This window comes from Apteryx mantelli, chromosome 16, assembly GCF_036417845.1.
Source record: "Apteryx mantelli isolate bAptMan1 chromosome 16, bAptMan1.hap1, whole genome shotgun sequence".
In the NCBI taxonomy this organism is placed as follows: Eukaryota; Metazoa; Chordata; class Aves; order Apterygiformes; family Apterygidae; genus Apteryx; species Apteryx mantelli.
In genome coordinates this window covers 7,686,103-7,704,478 of record NC_089993.1, presented here as the reverse complement: position 1 = coordinate 7,704,478, position 18,376 = coordinate 7,686,103, and the positions used below count along the sequence as shown (strand labels likewise).

The window sequence follows — 18,376 nt, the reverse complement described above, 5'->3', positions numbered from 1 at the left end:
GATTCAGATCCGTGTTCCACTTAATTTCTGTCCCAGGTGGTTTTAAGGTTAGGTCTGTACCAAGCAGAGCAGGAAATTAAATTTGTTAACCACGAGGCTGTAGCTGGAAGCTTTTCTTTCTCATAAAATACTCATGTAAACTATTGTTACTCCACATATTGGTGCAAAAAGGATCTAACTACTTCTGGTCAGTGCCTACTGCACATCTTAAATATATAATTTTTCTCTTATGTATATATTCACGTTTCTTTCTTTGTGTATATATGCATCTTTCCTCCTAAATGGTATCCAACTTTGTATATTTACAGTGATGTAACAGTAAAGTTTGCTGTTTCACAGCCAGATTTTAGAAAGGACACAAATCATAACGTTTTAAAAATCCCTAAAACAATGCGAAATCTGTTTGGCTGAGATCTGCTTGGCTGCTTCTCTGCTTCTTCACTGTAGTGGTATTTCTCTTTAGGTCAAAGTGATAAGTATTTTGGGTCACTGGAGCATGGAGAGTTATTGACCTTGTTACCAAGTGAGAGCCAGGTCAGCCACTCTTTGAATTGCCTTCGTTTCATCATTATTCCTGCCACTTGGGCTGAGAAAGCTATCAGGAGTCAATTCTGGTCTTCCTGCAGATCCATGGAAGCAGTCAGAAAAGTTCCTTGATAGAAATATCTCACTTGAGAAATTGCATTACCAAGCTTGTGCTCCTCTCAGAGGTCCCGAGTTTTAAATAATGTGAATGCTGTAAGAGCCCACAAATTCTTCAATCAAATGCTCCCTACGTGCACCTAGTTAATAGCTTGGTATTCACTCACTTTTTTTGTTGTTGCTTTTTTTTTGTTTTGTCTGCTCAGCATCTCAAAGAACTTAAAGGAGACAGTCTTCAAATCATTTAAAATCTCTTGTGGTCTAAATCTCATTTTTTAGCTGTACTAGTGAAGACTGCCAGAAGGACGGGAGCCCCGTGCTATTCTGTGGAGATACTACCATAGCAAGGTGCAAAACCTGTTCAGATTGGGAGATGATTCTGAGGACAGGGAGCTGGTGTGCATGGACGGGTAAGAGATTAACAACAGCATTTATCCTTAATCCAGTAGAACTCAGTTGGGGTCAAGGTGTTCAGCTTCCCTGAGGGTTGTGCTGAACATTTCTATTACAGCCAGCCTATAGATATATCTGATTGTTTAGTATGAAAATTCAAATGCAGATAAGGGACAGCTTGTTTCCAAGCAGCTTAAGTCCACCACCTGCTTTGGTTTTGATTGAGCCAACAAGGGATCCGCTGATTAAGCAGCGGTATATATGCTAAATACAGCAGTATAAGACCCAGGCACACCTTTTTGTAACGTTTTCTTTAAGTCCTGAGGAAGGTCTATTGAAAAGGATGGGACCACTCTGGCAGCAAATCTCAGTTCAGGCTAATTGATGTATGGATTTTCTGTTCAGCATTTGAGCATTATAGCTAAAGGCCTGTGGAGCACTGAATCATAATGTGCTTGCTCTAAAATGATTTCTGCTATGCTGCTAGCAATGTGGTTTTCTTGTAAAGTACCTTTTCCTTTTGCTGTTCAGAAAAGGAATGTGTCTTTTTCAATTTGTGGTGTCTACCAGGCTGAAACTTCAGGCTGCTACCCTAGCACAAATGCGAGGTTGGTCCATGCATGTAGCTTTGATTTGCCCGAAAAATAGTTGCTAAACAGATTTTACGTCCATTGATGCAAATGTGCTTTTTTCCCACATCATACTATTTTCCATGTTTTAAACATTGGAGTTCTGCTACTTCTTGAACCAAAATAAAAGTCCATGGACAAATCCATGCTAGTTTAGTTAAAGCCATTTTAAAATGTGCTATTAGCTAAATAGATACTATTGGTAATAAAGACAAGCTCCAAGTAATTTAAAGTTAATGCACACTGAGAAATGCCATTCTGGGAACTCCTTTCTACTGCATTCTTCAAAGTTATGTTTTTTAAAAAGCTAGGTTTTAATATTCATAATTTCCACTTTTCAGAATTGTGATCTTACTTATAACAGTGCCATCCGATGGAAAACAAGTAGTATTGCATGGATGTTGTGGCATGTGTGCGTTTGTTAATCATACAAGTTACATCTGCAGGGAAACGTGTGCTCTGTCAAATTCGGGCAGTATTTGACTTGAACAGGAACAAATGCAGGAAACATCTGGAGACAGTGGTGCTACCTAGAACATTAGTAGTGCATAGAGCATTTAATAAGCAGCCTTGCCAATGCAAGTACTTAGTCAAACATGACCCGTGACAGTGTTACTAGTGACCATCCATGAGAGAAAGGAGGGGAAAGAGAGAGAGGAAAAAAAAAAAGGCCTGTTTGGTTTTCTCATCAGTTTTGCAGAGATGCTGAATGGCTGTCAGTAAATAATGGGGTTTTTTGTTTGTTTGTTTTTTGAAGAAAGTCTCCCTGTGAGTGTATATTCAAAGTGTTTAGAGGCTGTAAATGAGGCAACTAATATATAAAATCTTAGGGCGTAGGGAAGTCTGGAATAGGAAATAAAAGAAATCACAGCACCCACTTTTTAATCTTTTTTTCTAATGGTAGTAATATCTTTCTGGTAGCTACAATTAAATCCTTCCCTGGTTTTCTCTAGTAAGCATTTGTTTGGATGTTAATGCTGTAAGCAAATATAGGTTGTATGGGTAGGTTTGGTTTTGTTTTTAATTAATGTAGTTTTTGAGAGCAAATCAATCATTAAAGCCTTGATTTCTAGCTAGAATTTTATTCAACCTTTTCAAAAACAGTTGCAGTTACACAATTAATTAAAAAAATATATATATCTTTATACAAAGAAGTAAGGTGCTATTTCTCAAAGCAAGTGTGGATTGTCCCAAGTTACACATTCACCCTTCAAGGTTTCTTTCTGCTTCATTGAAACAAAGTTCAGGCTTTTGGGTGTAGTTGCTGGACAAAAATTGCGGACAAATGCCTAAGAGCAGTATTCACTTCTGTGGTCTTTAGGAAACTGAGAGTGACAAGGGGTTTCGCAGGACTGGCACTAGGTCCTGTGGTTAGATCAGACCTAAAGGTTGATCTGTGTGAAATAAGAATCAACAATGTGTTTAAACTCAGTCTAAAAACATACCTCTTTCTCGGCAGGGAAGGGGCAAATGCCTTTTTTTACTGGCAGAAAGACAGGAGATACAAGAAACATAGGTTTTTTTGCATTTTTTTGTGTAGGAAGCAGGAGGCCTGGGGTATTCTAACCCCAACTATTCTGTGACTCTAGTAACTCTAAGACTTGCACACTCGGCTTTTTCTATTAGTTTAACTGTCCAGCAATGGAAGCTTTTGGCTTATGCAGCAATTCTTACAGTGACACCAAAACTAATTTAGTTTTGTTTAGGAGAGAATGTGGAATGAACAGATGAAGTTCATCAGCAAGCACACATGTGCTCCAGGATCACTTCCGAGTTCCCTAACTTACCAGGGTAAAGTGGGAGTGGGACAGAGGAAAGAGATACCTAAAAATAATCAAAGAAATTGCTGTTACTCGTGCTCATAAATGCAGCGTTCGGCAAACCTGCCTCCCTCCCCACAGCAGTGTGTGAAAGTGCAGTCTGCTGAGCTAAAAGGACTCCAAAAAGTAGGCGAACTGTGTAATCTAGGGGGAAGGCGACGGCTGAGGCAAGCTCTCTTCCAGAAGCATTAAAGGACTGTATAAAACCCATGCTTTTCTCATGTATGTCAAAAAGCACTTGAAAGCAAGCGCTAACAGCGCACCTCGGCTACGCTCTCTGCACTTGGAGTGAGAAGAGGCTGCCTCTGTTTTAGCGTACTCATGTCTCTTCTCCGTAAGGGCTTTCGTGCTTCGCAGTTCACGTTATCGGTAGGAGAGCGAAGGAGGTCCCGGGAGAGCCCGGCTTCGGCCGAGCGCGAGGCCTCAAAGGCCGCTCGCGGGTGTCGCTGGGCCAAGGGAGGCGACGGTGCTGCCTTCCCGCCCTCGGGACTGCGGCCGTCTCCCGGCTGCCTCCCTCTCCCGCCCTCCCTGTTGCTGAACGTCAAGAGAGCAAAAGGTCTTTGCTGTTCTCCCCAGGTAGCCGCGGCTCTGCTTTTAGCCCAAGACGCGTGGCTGCTCCGGCTGCCGGGGGACGGAGGGGCCCGTGCCCAGGCTCGCCTGCGGCGCGGCCCTCCGCAAGGGAAAAAAGGAGGAGAAAGGGCTTCTGATAAAAGCGCGGAGAGGAAGCGGAGAAGGCCGCTCGCAGCCCCCCGCCTCGACGGAGAGCGCTCGGCTCTGCCCCGGGCCGCGCTCAGGTAAGGCCGCCGCCGGGGCCGCCCGCGGCGCCGCTCCCGCCTGTCCCGTCTCTGAAACGGGGCCGGGGGCGGCTGCCGGGCTGCGGCGCGGCGCGGCGCGGCGGGTCCCTTCGCGGCCTCCCCGGCCCGCGGCGCGGCGCGGCGGGTCCCCGCGGGGCCGCCAGGGGGCGGCGCTGGGGGCGGGAAGGGCCGTTGGCGGCGGCCGTTGGCGGCGCTGAGCGGCGGCCGTTGGCGGCCCCGGTGAGGAGCCGCGGGCGGGCAGCGGCGGGACCGTGCTTCGCTTGGCTCCTGGGAGTTTGAAGTAGTCGCGATTTTGTGTAAAACCCCTAGAAAAGCGCGCAGGTGAATGCTGCGTTACTTCGGAGCAGCGCGTGGTGACAGATGTGGTGCGGGCCAGTTTGTGGGTCGCCGTCAGCGTGGAAAGGGGCCCGGGAGCGCCCGGCGGGAGGCGAGCGGTTGCCCCGGGGGCGCGCAGGGTCTCCGGTGGGGTTCGCGCTTTGCCCGGGGCCGCGGCGAGGGGTGGCAGCGCGGGCCCTGCGGGGGCCACAGCACCTCTCCCGCTGTCCTGGCCTTGCCGCCCTCTGCAGCTGCGCGTGTCCTGCTTTTCTCCAGCACAAGTAGGTCGGAGCGACGTGAAGCCAGCGAGACAGTAAACCGAAGCCCTCGGGCGCGTCAGGACTTCCTGAGAATCCTGTTCAGACTTTCTGGTTTCATCCGTAGCGTAACCTTCTCCCTCCCCTACGCAGGCAGGTTGGCGAGTTCACTGGCTGCTGGCACCGGGCTAACGCAGCCTCCCCGTGTCGCGGCTGCCGCCCGGGAATGCCATGGCTCCCCTGGAGCTGGACACGAAGTTGCTGTGCTGAACCCGGTATCGAACCTGAGGAGCTCTGGACTTGTGCGTGCCAGAGCCCCTGGTTTTGGGCAGAGAAGGGAAGCGGAGGGGTGGTGGGTGCTCAGTCTGCCCAATCCCGGCAACGCGTCCCCGGCTGTCTCGGGCCGGTGCAGAGGCGCGGACCCCGCTGTGGACGGCCACGGCAGGCCCGGCTCCCTGGCCCTCCGGGGCAGGCGCCTTCCTCTGGGCTTCTGTCATGTCTTTGCGTGGCGTTCAGGCCTTGCATCCTCGTAGCCTTTGGGCAAGACCGTGACAGCAAGTCTTGCTGAGTATACAGAACCTGCATACTTCTGATAAAGCGAATCCTGACGTTAAAAGGATCTTCAGGAAGCGGGAGCGGAGCACTTGTTATAACTATTAGTAATAGCTATGTAAAGGAACTTTTTTTTTTAATGGCTTAAATTGGCTAAATAACTAAAAAAAACCAATTTGATCAAGCTTAATGTCAGACTAAGTGGGAAGTTTTGAAGTTCTTTGAACTACATGGTATCTACAGATCATTCAGAACAGGGGCAGGCAGGGTTCCCTCAATTATGATAGTAAAATAATGGACGATGGAGGGGAGCAACCTGAGTGCTGCGTACCACACATCCCACTTGCCCCTAACAATTTACTGACGTGAAGTATTTATGTTGCTAAAACACTGAAATGGTGAGTTTTATTCTACTCCTCTGTTTACCTCTTCAGCCAGCAATAAGCAGCAGCTGCTGCTGTCAGTGTTGAGCAGGGTCTAGGCAGCTTCTGGGCAAATAACTGTGCGGTATGAAGATTTGAATTTACAAGATAAGTGACTTCGGATGAGAACTGCGATGAGTCAATGCCTAAAGCCTAGTAAATCATTGGGGGATGATGCGCTGCAGCGAGAAGGCAGAGGTAAAATGAGGGTCTTGTGGGTTTTTTTGGGTTTTTTTTTTTTTTTTTTTACTTTTTTCTTCTTCATATATTTGCCTTTTGGTTCTTGGCTTTTTGTTGTAAATGGGGTGCTGCAGTCTGCCTTGGACCTCTGCTCTGGGTGCAGCATGTCACAGAAGCAATAGAGACAGGAGATGTTTTGCTAAAATTGGTAACGATGAAAGGTTTATTTCCTTACCTCATATATAACAGACATGACAATTTCATAACTTAGTATTCCATTAATAAATAATCAGCTATACTGTACCACCCACAGCCCAGCAGGGGTAGGTCCCATACAAAGAAGAGCACAGAGAAACAAATCCTGACCAGTCAGTTTTGGTGCATAAAAACTACGTGCTTGTCCAGAACATGCATTTCCAAACCTCTCACTTACTGATGTTTTGAAAAGTCCAGAAGAGATTGTCCCCCAGCCGGATTAGAGATTTGAACAGAGTGACAAGAGCACCAAAGTATTCACTAATTGGTCACTTCATATCACTTCGTAGCTCAAGAAAACTATCCAAATAGAGTATAAATTTAAGTGACAATATAAACTAGACTTGAGGCTTTCTTTTTTTAGTCAGTCCAACTATGTGACAATAAACCTCAGATGGATTAGTCAGTGAGGAAGTTGCAGTATTTAAGCCTACTTCTATATGTTTCCTAGTGGTATTTTTACGTATGAAATCTTACACCGTTAGGAAGCAGAGAGACTTGGCATCCTATGGTTGTATAAACTTTGTTCTTACAGTCTTTTGTATCTGTAAATGTGAAATTGGCAAAATGGGCAGTAGTGGTCTGCATCCTTGAAGATCTTCATGAACAGAGGTATGAAGCAGCATCCAAAACAGCACCTGTAGCCAAAAAGGACATGAACGTGCATGATTTACTAACTTTTCTTTCTACTGGTTACATCTGTTCTGTCTCTCTGCCTTATTCTGTTTGCCCTGAATCCACATCCCCCCTGAGTCTCTTAATATAAAGGATCTTCCCAGTGATTAATTGCTTTCACTCCTACCATCTTATGCATTAGTCTGATTCTGGGACTGATTCTAAATTTTGGTAGGGAAGTGGACAGTGTTTTGCAATTTTTATTTTTTTTTGCTTGTCTAATGAAAGGCAATAACATACTGGTTAAATTTAGCACCAGTTCACATCCCCTGTAGCCATGATGGCTATGTCTAGTATGAACAGACTGACTTCTTAGCAAGGAGAAAAGAAGCTGTCTACATAACCATTAGGTAGAACTTTGGTTTTGGATGGATCTATCTTTTTTTTTTTAACCTTTTGCTATGAAGAATCTTGGAAGCCTACATGAGAGCTTACCCAACCATACATAAGCTGGTGCACAGAAGACAAGACAGTTTGCCCAGTCTGTAGGTGACTTGTGTGGTAATGTGCTGGCGGCAGGAAGGGCATATTGTGGATGTTGGTTTGCTTGAGAAGATTCCTGCTACAATGACTGGAGGCTGAGACACCAAGTAAACTGAGTTCAAGAGGAAACAAGAAGCAGCAAAATTAGAAGCACTGGAAATCTTTTATGAGTTATAAATGGCTGTGCAATTCTTAACTGTAGAATGTAGGTTCTTAAAGTGGCCAATCTAGACCAGCCGGCATTACAGTTATTGACTTCTTCAAGAATACTTGTAAGAAACACTACAGTGCTTGTTCCTTGTAGCCCACTATCCTGTCTCAACCAATAGCCAGTGTTTACTCAGATAAGGACATATACAGGGAATTACTTAGGGAATCATCTCCACAGTTAGGTAGTCCACTGATGGATATACTCTGGCATGTTAGAATTCAACTTCTGATCTTTTAAAATAATATGAAAGTGCATATCCTCCCTGAAGAAGAGGAGGTTTCAAGGACATATAGGGGCCTTCTGGATCAGCTTTCCAGTAAGTACAAGAAATCCATCAAATAAGCTATTTGGACTAAAGATGTCATGGCAGTGCTGTCCCCAATTTGGAAATTCTGCAACTTCCCTGATGTTTTTTCATTCTGAACTCGACTCTGTCATACTCTGAGGGATTTAGTGAATACCCCTTGTAGGTACGTGAAGGTTTTTCTGCAAAAATGTATTTAGTGAAAAATACTACTTTAAAAGCAAGCAAGTAAGTTTAAAAAAGCAAGGTTAGGGTACATTCAAACTGTAGCCTGAAACAAAACTGCAGGAGTGGAAGGGTAGTGCCCATTAGATAGGTAGGATATAGGATATCCTGGTCTTTTTTTTTTTTTCTTTTCAATCTGCGCATCTCCTTCCCTTCCAAATAGTTATTTGACTATTCTTTGAAGCCTTTCCTCAGTGTCTCCTTTGGACTTCTCCACTTATAAAAAGGTAACTAGGAGAAGAAGAATATAATAAACCAGACTTAAAATCATTTGTTCTGAAAGTCCTTGTTCTTAGCTGATTGAAAAAAAGGTTGCTTCTGTAGCTCGGCTAATGTTGGAAAAATGAGTCTTTTCTTAGTTTATCCCCCACATAAAAACTTCTAGGGAAGTTTTCCATCCTCCTAGGCTGTGACTGGATCAGAACACACCATCTTCTCTGTAGATTTTTAAAACCAGAGGCATTTTCCTTTTGTTAATATGTTGAGCTATGGACATTGTCAGAAACACAGCCCCTTGGCACTTACCTGGTTGCTCAAGGTTGACTGTTTCTCGGTAGGAGTAAGGTGGGGGAGAAGGATATTCATAACCCCCTATGAAAAGAAAAGCAGAGTAAAACAAAACCCAACATACACCTCATGCATCCTGAAAGCCTTGTTTGGAGTCTGAAGAGCAGCTGCGTGGGGGAATGCCTCACAGGAGAGGCCTGACATGACTCCATGAAGTAGAGGTCAGGGAGCAAGTGCTACTGATTTGATTTATGGGTTTTTAAAGCCAGAAGTAACCAGGTAGTCTCACTTGCTGTATAGCATAAGCCAGGAAACAAGATTCTTTGTTTCAACACCAAGGCAGCCACTGTCTGTGTTTCAGCATAACATTGGAAAGACACTTGGTCTTGATTTAAGACTCCATTGATAGAGGATTCCCAGTGCCTCTAAATGTGTTGTTTCCATGATTGTTACCCTTACTATTAATACTTTGAGCCTTATTTCTAATCTGTATTTTATCCAGCTTTAACTTCCAGCCAAGAAATCTTCTCATACCCTTTGTGCTGGAAAACATTAAAGATCTTTTTCCCTTTTGTTGTGGGCAAGGGAGAAGGGAAGATGGCAACTAAGATGCTTCATGCTTTTTTTAGTCCTTACCTTACATGTCTGAGCATGAGGTGAATTAAATAAATGTATGCAGCTGTACAGCCGGCTAGCACATGTGGGCTCAAAGTACCAGACCAATCTACAGTAGTAGGACAGCCCCTCCAAGAAGTCTTGTCTGGCCGTGGTGGCACAGTGTCAGACAAGCCCTCACTCCCAAGCAGAGCTGCTCTGAGGTGGAAGTCCAGCCCGCCCTGTTGAGCCTTTCAGAAACAACCAGGGAATAAGCTCACAAGGCAATGTGATACAGAACTGGAATTTTTCAGAGTGAGACAAAATGAAACAGCAAAGTTGAAAAAAATGTTAGGGATATTTCCTTGAATGACTTGTCAGAAGTGCTTAATGCAATGGAGTTATCGTTTGGTATATTTTTGTGAAGTGCCTGCTTCCTGTTTTGCCCCTCTGTGCAAGGACAGGACATTGCAACTCAATGCCTGTCTCTTACGTGGTTGAGTAGCTCACAACAAGCGAGACTTTTTCTTCCTAACCTCATGCAGGTTCTTCAGAGAATTTACAAAGAAGCCGGAGAGGTCTTTGGAAGACATGAATGCGTGCACAGACAGCTGATCAGAGTAAAATGCTCTGAAAATGAGTCAAGTTTAAAGGGCCATTATTGACACATCTAGCCCTATTAGTCACCTTCTGACCTCCTATTCTGGTTTTTGCTCCAATCCTATCTGGTGAATGACAGTTCCCTCAATAGCAGGAAGTTGGCCCAGGTAAAACCAGTGATATCTGAGGGTGTCTTTTCATGAGCGTGGGCTCCAAGAGGTGGAAGACAAACAAGTGCAGTGAGATACTTGCACAGGTGTGAGTGCAACGCTCAGTTGCTGAGGAATAAGCCAACCCAGCAGAAAATGGCTGTTGGCATCTGCTTACAGTCACTGAGCTGAACTGCACTTCCGGAACGATGCTCCTCTAGGAGACAGCACTGTCGAAGGATTGTTCTGCCATATGGAGCCCAGCTGCATAACCATTTCACGTAGTGAGGGCAACTCTGGGTGGCAGGAGCTTTTGGGGAAAGGCCAATCATCTGGAAAACTAGATTACAATTTAAGCAAGACATAGACAGCAGGTCCATGTATAAAGTTTGCTGGCTGAACATTTGCTCATTAGGAATATAGAACTATTGTAGAGATGCAACTGCAACTCATTTTTCAGTAAAGCTCCTGTTATTAGGAAAGTAGTTTTAACTACGCCAACAAAAATATTTTTTGCTATTTTAAGTGGTGTTTCCAGAGTTTTGTAGACTGTCATATGCACTTGCTAAACTCGTCATGTTCTGGCAAAGCTTGGACCCTCTTGGACCTAGTTCAGTTCTGCTCTAGAAACCAGCAGCATTTGTCACATAGCCCACCAAGTGCATGGTCTTTCCAAAATATTTCTGAGGAAATCTGCTTACCCTCTTGCCCGCAGTATTCTGGTGCAGAGGGTTCTTGCACGTAGGATCCTCGGTGCGGTTCATACATAATCATAGGAATTTCTGTACGTCCCTTCTCACTAGCCATCTCTGTGGTTCACCTGCCAAAATAGCACAAAATGAAACTCAACTGTAAGCGACTTTCAGTGCACTGTATTTGTCAATGCCTGCTTCTGTAATTTCTAGTTTTCACACTCCCAGATTTTATTTGGAGGAAAATTGGCAGCTCTCGTATTTTGGCTTCTTTATAGACTAGATTAAGGTGCAGTGAGTTATTATACTTCCTGATGAGGAAGACAGGAGGGGGGAGAGCAGAAAATATCATCTTTCCTTACATATTTCTTTGTATTGAAAAACTAAAAATGTTCACCCAGAAAACATGCTATTCAAATCATTCAAATTTGTGACTGAAAGACTTACCTTTTTGGAGAAGTTAGCATAATTTTTTCTATGAATTGTCAAACTGGTCAGGGAAGGGAAGGGTACACTTTGAACCAGCTGTGAAAAACCTTCCTGTGTCATTAAGTCAGAACCTGCAGCTGTGCAACCAGTGGCAATTTGGGTCTGTCTTTTGTCTGGTTATTGTGCAACCTTATCATAATCATTACAGTGACTGGTTTTGTACTGCGAAACTATGGTCTCATCGCTCGTATGACAGGCTCGTGTTGGGCAAGATCATTATTAAACATGACTGCACTGCCTAAGGCCCTGAACAAGATTAGGCCACGAAGTATGTGTGTTTTGCAGGTGTTAGCAGGAACCGTTCCTAGCAGGAAAGGCAAATGGGAGGAAGAGGATACAGATGGAGATGTGTATTTGTATTACTGTAAACAGAATGGGATTAATTATCCTTAGCTGTCCCTTGAACCAGTATTAACTGCTTGATTTCTTACTAATGTTAATAGTAGGAGTCCACAGCAGGAGAAAGTTGTGGCTTTTCATGTAGATCAGTGAGGAAGGGCAATCTAGGGGAAAAGAGGAGCAAAGATGTTTGTGAAGGGCTAATAAATGAGTCTGGCGCAGGTTTACCGGCTACTTGCAGGGCTTAGGGAACTCCACAGGGCACCTCGCGGTGCAGCTACGCATCGTGCGTTGGCACGGCATCACGCTCAGCAGTGCAGGCGCCTTCCCTGCTCTGCATCACGACTGCCCCTGTCCCGCCTAGTGACCAGGACAGGCCTTGCTGGTGATGCAGAAGTGAGGGATTATATTACTAAAGAGATGCTGGATAAGCCAGTGGGGACTGAGAAATGTAAAAACAGGAGGATGATGGAAATTTCTGAGCAAAGCAAGATGATTTCAACAGTTCTGTTTTCAAGGTGTGTTGGAGGGCAGTGTGTATGGAGGAGGCCAAAGAGGGGAAAATGGTAATGATGACATAACAACGAAGGATCTATCCTTCTAGGGAGGAAGAAAAGAAGGAGTTTAAAAGTATCACTACAGAAAAAAAAAGTGACGTGTTTTTTACAGAGTTGGTGAGTGGGAAGTGATAAGGAAAATAGTAGCAGAATGAATAATTAAGAGAATAAATAGGATGTTGTGGAGAAAAAACAGAAATTTAGCATTGGCCATGTTAAGACCAAAGATGTTGGAGAAAATTGCTAATATATGGACTGAACAGGAGAGGAGTGGTGGAGGAAAGTGCATCTCAGTGTGATTCATGTGAAGACAAACATTAAAGCTGGTGATTATATGAGACTGCTTAAGAAGGGAATGTCAGAGGAATGAATATTTCACTTCAGGTCACTGAAGCTTCATGAGAATCATGCTGAGAAGAAAAAAAGAAAAGCTGAGAATGAAGAGACCTTAGATAAGGTGGTAGCTATGAGAGCCAAGGGAGGGTAATCATCTGTAGAGGAAGAAGACTCAGTATATCAATAGTAACTGCGGGTTCGGGAGTATCATGATAGATGAATGTCGGATTAGCCAGTGTTGAACAAGGGCTGTTTCCCTGGGACAAGGATGGACAAAAAATATAGGGATTCCCTTCAAGTTTTTGGCTTATTGCTGTCTTGGTATATAAATACTGGACGCTAAATGCTGAGTGCTGTAGTTCTGGTGACATTTCTGCTGAAGTCATCTCACTTGTAGAACAGGAAAAGGAGGAAAGGGCTTTTGAATTTCATCCAGTGACTGTAGGCCCAGGCAAAAGGCCTGTCATGAGGCACTGATGGCATAGGGTAGGAGGGAATAATAATAATACTGGTTAACATGCAAGTTAACAGCTGAATGTAAGTAAACACTGACTAAGCCTTGCTCCACCCAGTGAGGTATTAGTATAACAGCGCCAGCTGGATGTATAGGACAGGAGATGCAGCAGAATAGCATGTGGCTTGTCCTGTGAATGAGGAACAGAGTGTGAATCCCACTGGATTCCAGGTCCAGCTGCTGGGCAACAGTGCTGCAGGCTGCTGATAAAGTTGGTGCCCTGAATTTGTTCTGCTTTCAGTGTTTTGTTATGTAATTCTGCTAGTGCCACTGGTAGCTCTGTGTATTGTGATAGAGGACCTGCTCCAGAGGAATGAGCCAGGAGAACTAGATGGGCAGCTGGACCCCAGCTTCTGCAGGAGCTTCTTCAGCCTGCCTGGGCAAAAAGTACTAGGGGTTCTCTAACCTCCAGGCCTGAATACTGCAAGTTCAGAGGTTCAGGAAAGGCATTCCTTAGGGTATCTCTTCTTACTGTGTTTTATGCAACTCTATAGACCCTTTTATTTGCCATGAAAGTAATGACTTTCAGTTCTTGTTCGCTACTGTGCCTGTGATGTCTGAGAGCTCTTTGGGACTGTGATCTCTAACCTGTAAATGTTATTTCCATGGGTTAGAAATAGAGCCTTTCTTTGCTCTCAGAGGTGTTCACCTGCTGGAGAGAAGACTATGGGAGAGAACAACAGGCAGTGCCAGCGGCCCTGTAGGAAAAAGCGGTAAAGAGAGCTAGCAGGCAGCAACTCCTGAAGAGATGAGGAGTAGGAAAAAGTCCTATAGGCTCCCTTCCAGAAACTGGTAAACACCTAGGGGACTGCATTTAATGGCTAGGGAGATGAGGTAAGTGGTCCTGTCTGCAGTCCCACGGAGTAAATGGACCTCCCTGTGAGGGCAGAGCAGACCTATGTGCACTTCTGAAATAGGGGCTTGGTGTATATGAAGCACTCAGGCTTCAGGGAGCTCCATTTCAAGCTGGTGCGAACTGCTTGATTTGCAGGCAGAAGTATATAGGCCCAGGGAACAGAAACAAGTGTGTGCCTTCTCTCCTCTGAAGTCTCAGTCTCTCCTACATAGGAGCCCAATCAGTTTGCACTGGAAAATACAGCTTACTTTAAATCATGTGGAAATAAGTATTTAAAAAAAAAAAAAGGCAAATCACCCTAAGGCACATGCACAAAGGACCAGTCCAGGGAAAGGAAGGTGGAAATGACAAAGCCTTTATGTTTCAGGAAGGACATATCCTATGGGAGAATGGCAGTTTCCACCATCTTCCTCTGGGTTTGCTCCAGGCAATCACGTTCTAGTCTAAAGAGCAGTCATCACTGTCTAGCAAAGTTGCTGAACAGCAGGGTCCCGCTTTAACGGCATGCACTGGCCCTCTGCATGTCTCTTCCTGAACATCTCTGGTGGCTAAATAACTCCACGGATGAGAATAGTTGGACATGTATTTCCAGGTGCCTGTGAAGAGGCACAGACAGTCTTTTGTGCTTTATAAAGGGGAAATTAAGGCATGCAGAGGACAATCTTTTCAGGAATCCTGACAGAGTTGTCGTTTGACCTCCCATTTCTGCTTGAAGTAGTTGCAAAGAGAGCAGTGACTTTACTGCCCTCTTGGTGATATTTTTCGAGAAGGTTTTTCAGGCATTTTATGTTTGCAATGGTAGGCAGAGAGACAATCTTGTGCGTGCAAATCAGGCATTTTTCACCTCTCAAAAATGATTTTTTCCAGTTTGATTTCAATTTTGACAGGAATGTCTTTCCCACAAACATCTCTTCAAAGGTGATGTTGTGGTACTTAAAATGGAAACATTCATGAGAATGGAGAGCCCTGTGGGACTTGGTGTCTATTTGGACCTCGGTGTAACTCAGCAGAACGCAAACTGGGAGTTACAGAACAGTCATTTCAGAAATCTCTTTACTTTAGAGCTGATACATCTTTGTTTTAATCCTATGAGCCTGTGCCAATGGTGTGTTTATGGTTTCATTTGAGAGACTGAAGTTCACTGCAGTGCTAATTCTTCTCCATTCGTATTTAGAAATCATCGTCTGAAAAGCAGAGAAGACAGACAGGATTTGGCAGGCGTGTATGTGTCCAGTTAATATTTCCTTTGCCTTGGTATTCTTTGTTTCTTTGTTGTCTTTGGTTTAATTGCAGTTCTTTCTCAGAAGTAGATTGAGTTACAAATTTAGTTACAAAGCGATGCGATACGTCTGTAAAAACTGATCTTTTTTTTTTTTTTTTAATTTAACTGAGGCTTCTGGAAGATTAATAATTGGTCTCATACCGCAGATTCTGAATGAGGTTTTCAAGTGGGTTTGACACTGGCCTATCTCTACTCCACTTGAATCAGTGGAACTGCTCCCTGGACCCAGTCATGAGTCTGTTAGCACCCTGTTCACAAAAACCCAGCACTTTTCCTGGGAGCAGAAATTAAATGTATGCTGGAAGGAGATATCTGAGAAAGGGTTTGAAGGTCCAAAAAGATATCTCTCTGTCCTGTCTGTGCTAGAGCTGGCAGAGAGAGCTGGATCTGTATCATGTCATCTGGCAGGAGATGGAGAATTTGGCTATCAGTCTTGTAGCAGGATGGCATCCAGAATCTTAGGCAACATTGAAGGAAGCAGTCACCTTATAACAGAAGTGCTTAATCCCTGTTTCAACTCCAGCTGATGTCAGTGAGGGATTTGCCATTGACTTCAGTAAGAGCTGGTTCAGAGCCTGAAAAAAGGAGCATGGAGTTTGGGAGAGAATATTTACTCGTTCAGGTATTTGAAGAAGCCAGTGTAATCCATTCAGAAGTTTTATATTTTGGATGTTTATCATTAAAACGTTATAGCAAGCAATCTGCAGATTTTGTGGAAACATGGAGGTATAGCAGTTTCCACCAGTGATGTGTTGGCTGCCAGGATGCTAGCTGAAAGACTTGTAGTGTGTTGTAATCTGTTCTTGCTCTCCTGTCATTGTTAGTTTAATGTCTTTTGGGGCATTTAGTCTTTCCAACTGCATTTATGAGATAATTTCAAACTCTGCCATTTTAAAGAGTGACCATAAAACACCTTTGCTGGCATGCAGTTGCATCTGTGGCTTGAACAGTATCAAGTGCATCTGTTTTACTTTATTGAAGCAGTTGAATTTTAGTTTTCAACTGGTGGTGAATGCTGAATTCCTCAGTGGAAAGCTCTTTTCCGATTAGCCCCGAATTGGTCATTTATGGTAACAGTCACAATGTGCTGGGGCTTTTCTGATATTGAGGAAGGAGTAGTTCCAGCTCTAATATAGATAAGCAAAGAGTTGAGGAGCAATGTTCAGGTATTTATTAATTCTTATTCTTAAAATATTAGCTAAAATGGATGACTGCAGACAGCAAATTAAAAGTGGGACATTACGAAGTATTCAAAATGTCTAAAGTAGACATCCTGTGAATGAGATCAAGAATGCTATGCAGGTAGTGTGATATCCCACTGCCATCTCCCAGATCTTTACTCCGGTTTTAATCCTACTGCCATTCTGGCTTTTAGGGCTGTGTCAGACTATCAGCTTCCTTCCTCCAATGGGGAGGATGAAGCCATGGGGGATTCAACTGAGTATAACAACAGTATTTCTTATTGCAAACTCTTCAACTGGTTCTTTTGGCTTGTCTGTTGACTGCAGTGACTTGCTAGCCAGTTTTTAAGGTCACTGATTCATGTGGTCAGTGAAAGAACTGGGTTGTTCATCTGTTGAAGTCATAGGGATGTTTTTGCCATTGACGCAGGGAGCTGGGCAGAACCCAGAACGTCTTTGTGAAGATACTGCTTCCCCTCCCCTTGCGTGAACAGGGAGGTATTTGTGTGTAATTCATGTCCATTTGCAAGGGACTACAAGTCTCACTGGCTTAAATGGAAGTTTAAGTAAAGTAAGGTAAAGGAAAATAAAATGAACATTACCACTGTTCACAAAACGGGAGGAAGCATACACTGAAGAGTGAAATGCTGGTGCATTGAGCTGTACTGGGAAAGAAAGAGCTCTTTGCTTTCTCTCATCTGGAGAGAACATTTTCTCCTTCATGATGTTTTGAATGGTGACACAAGCCCAAGGAGATTTGGAAGCTTTTTTTTTTAAATTTTTTTATTTTAAAAAAGCACAACAAAGTACGCGGCTGCCATAATTGTGCACCCGGAGGGCCGGTTGCCTGGTTACAGGCTGCAACACTTGCGCATGCAGATCGCGGCTTCACCCTGCCTGCCTGGATTCATGGGGCTGCTGGCTAGGCAGGGACTCCCTGGGTTTTCCAGTCCAGTCCCAGGCCAGGCATTTGTGCTAAGCTATCCCTTCATGAGGCGAGTGCTAGTCTATAATTATAATTAAGTTAGTTTTCTGCTCCTGTTGCTCCCGCCTCTACAGCAGTTCAAAATATTGTAAGCCTTCACAAGCTTTCCAGCCTAAATATATTCATGGTAGTTTATCCCTGTTCGTTATCATGTGAGTGTTGTCCTTCTGTTGAATTTCTCCACTCAAGGTAGCCCAGAGAGCATTCCTGTCTCCTTGCAGCCTTTCTTTTACATGGCTAAGCATGCTTGTTGGGTCCTTCTCATTTCTCCCGGTCAACCTTTTTCTGCATTTGCCGTACAGTGAATTCATCCTTCTCGGACATGAGTGATCAGATGGGCTCTCTCTTCAGCCTCTGCAATGGTATGAATGCCTTCTTATATCTAGTGGAAGTGCCTTCTTTAATATAATCCAGTATCATATTTGCCTCTTCTGCAGCTACTTCACGCACACAGTTTTATGCTGTCATCAACTAGCATTAGGTCTTTATCCTCCTATGTCATTTTCTACTAAAGAACTCCCAATTTATGGCTGAAATTCCTAATATTACTTTCCAAGTGCACTGCTTTGTAGTTTTATAATACATATAAATTCTGTTATTGCAATTCTGTAGGTTTTTTTCACTCTATATGTGTAATAGATTTGCTGCTTCCCAACTTTGTCTCATTATTCATACATTTTATTAGCCACTCCTATCTTTTTGTCATGGTTATTAATTAAAATACTAAATAAATTCAGTCACTTATTCCTGCATTAACCTTTCATGAAAACTAGATGCATCTCCTTAACCCTGTTCCTTAATTTACTGTTTGTGGCATAATTCCTTGCTTCCTTCAGGTGACCAAATTCACTCACATTCACAGGGCCTTTTTTCTGAAGGATAAACAGGACTGGGCCCTAGGATTGCATTAGAACTTCTCCCTCCCTATTTAGCATCCCAAAAATAGAGGACTAACCACAAAAAGGAAGTATTGTCCAGTGGTTAGTGCATTAACCTGGACTGGGGGGAAAAAAGATGAGTTCAGTTCCTGTTCTGCAACAGTCATGATGAGCAAATTAATTAGTCTTGTTTTTGCTCAGCTCTGTTGTATATAGAAACACTGTTCCTTATCAGGGAG

At 43.8% G+C, this 18,376-nt stretch overlaps 1 protein-coding gene and 1 long non-coding RNA gene across 2 annotated transcripts in view; one reads left to right on the top strand and one right to left on the bottom strand.

The window, feature by feature from the left end:
- Nucleotides 1–4,518: 4,518 nt before the first annotated feature.
- LOC106482617 (uncharacterized) overlaps nt 4,519–18,376 on the top strand; it is a 31,353-nt gene continuing 17,495 nt past the window's right edge. The window contains exon 1 of the long non-coding RNA XR_010885792.1: nt 4,519–4,620. This is a non-coding gene — a long non-coding RNA (uncharacterized lncRNA). The remainder of the gene's footprint in view (nt 4,621–18,376) is intronic.
- LITAFD (LITAF domain containing) lies at nt 6,810–10,835 on the bottom strand. The gene is made up of 4 exons (XM_013940255.1): nt 10,730–10,835; nt 8,704–8,769; nt 7,391–7,550; nt 6,810–6,918 (listed from the first exon to the last, which is right to left on the bottom strand). Exons 1-4 carry the CDS (start codon nt 10,833–10,835, stop codon nt 6,810–6,812), a joined length of 441 nt encoding a protein of 146 aa, XP_013795709.1.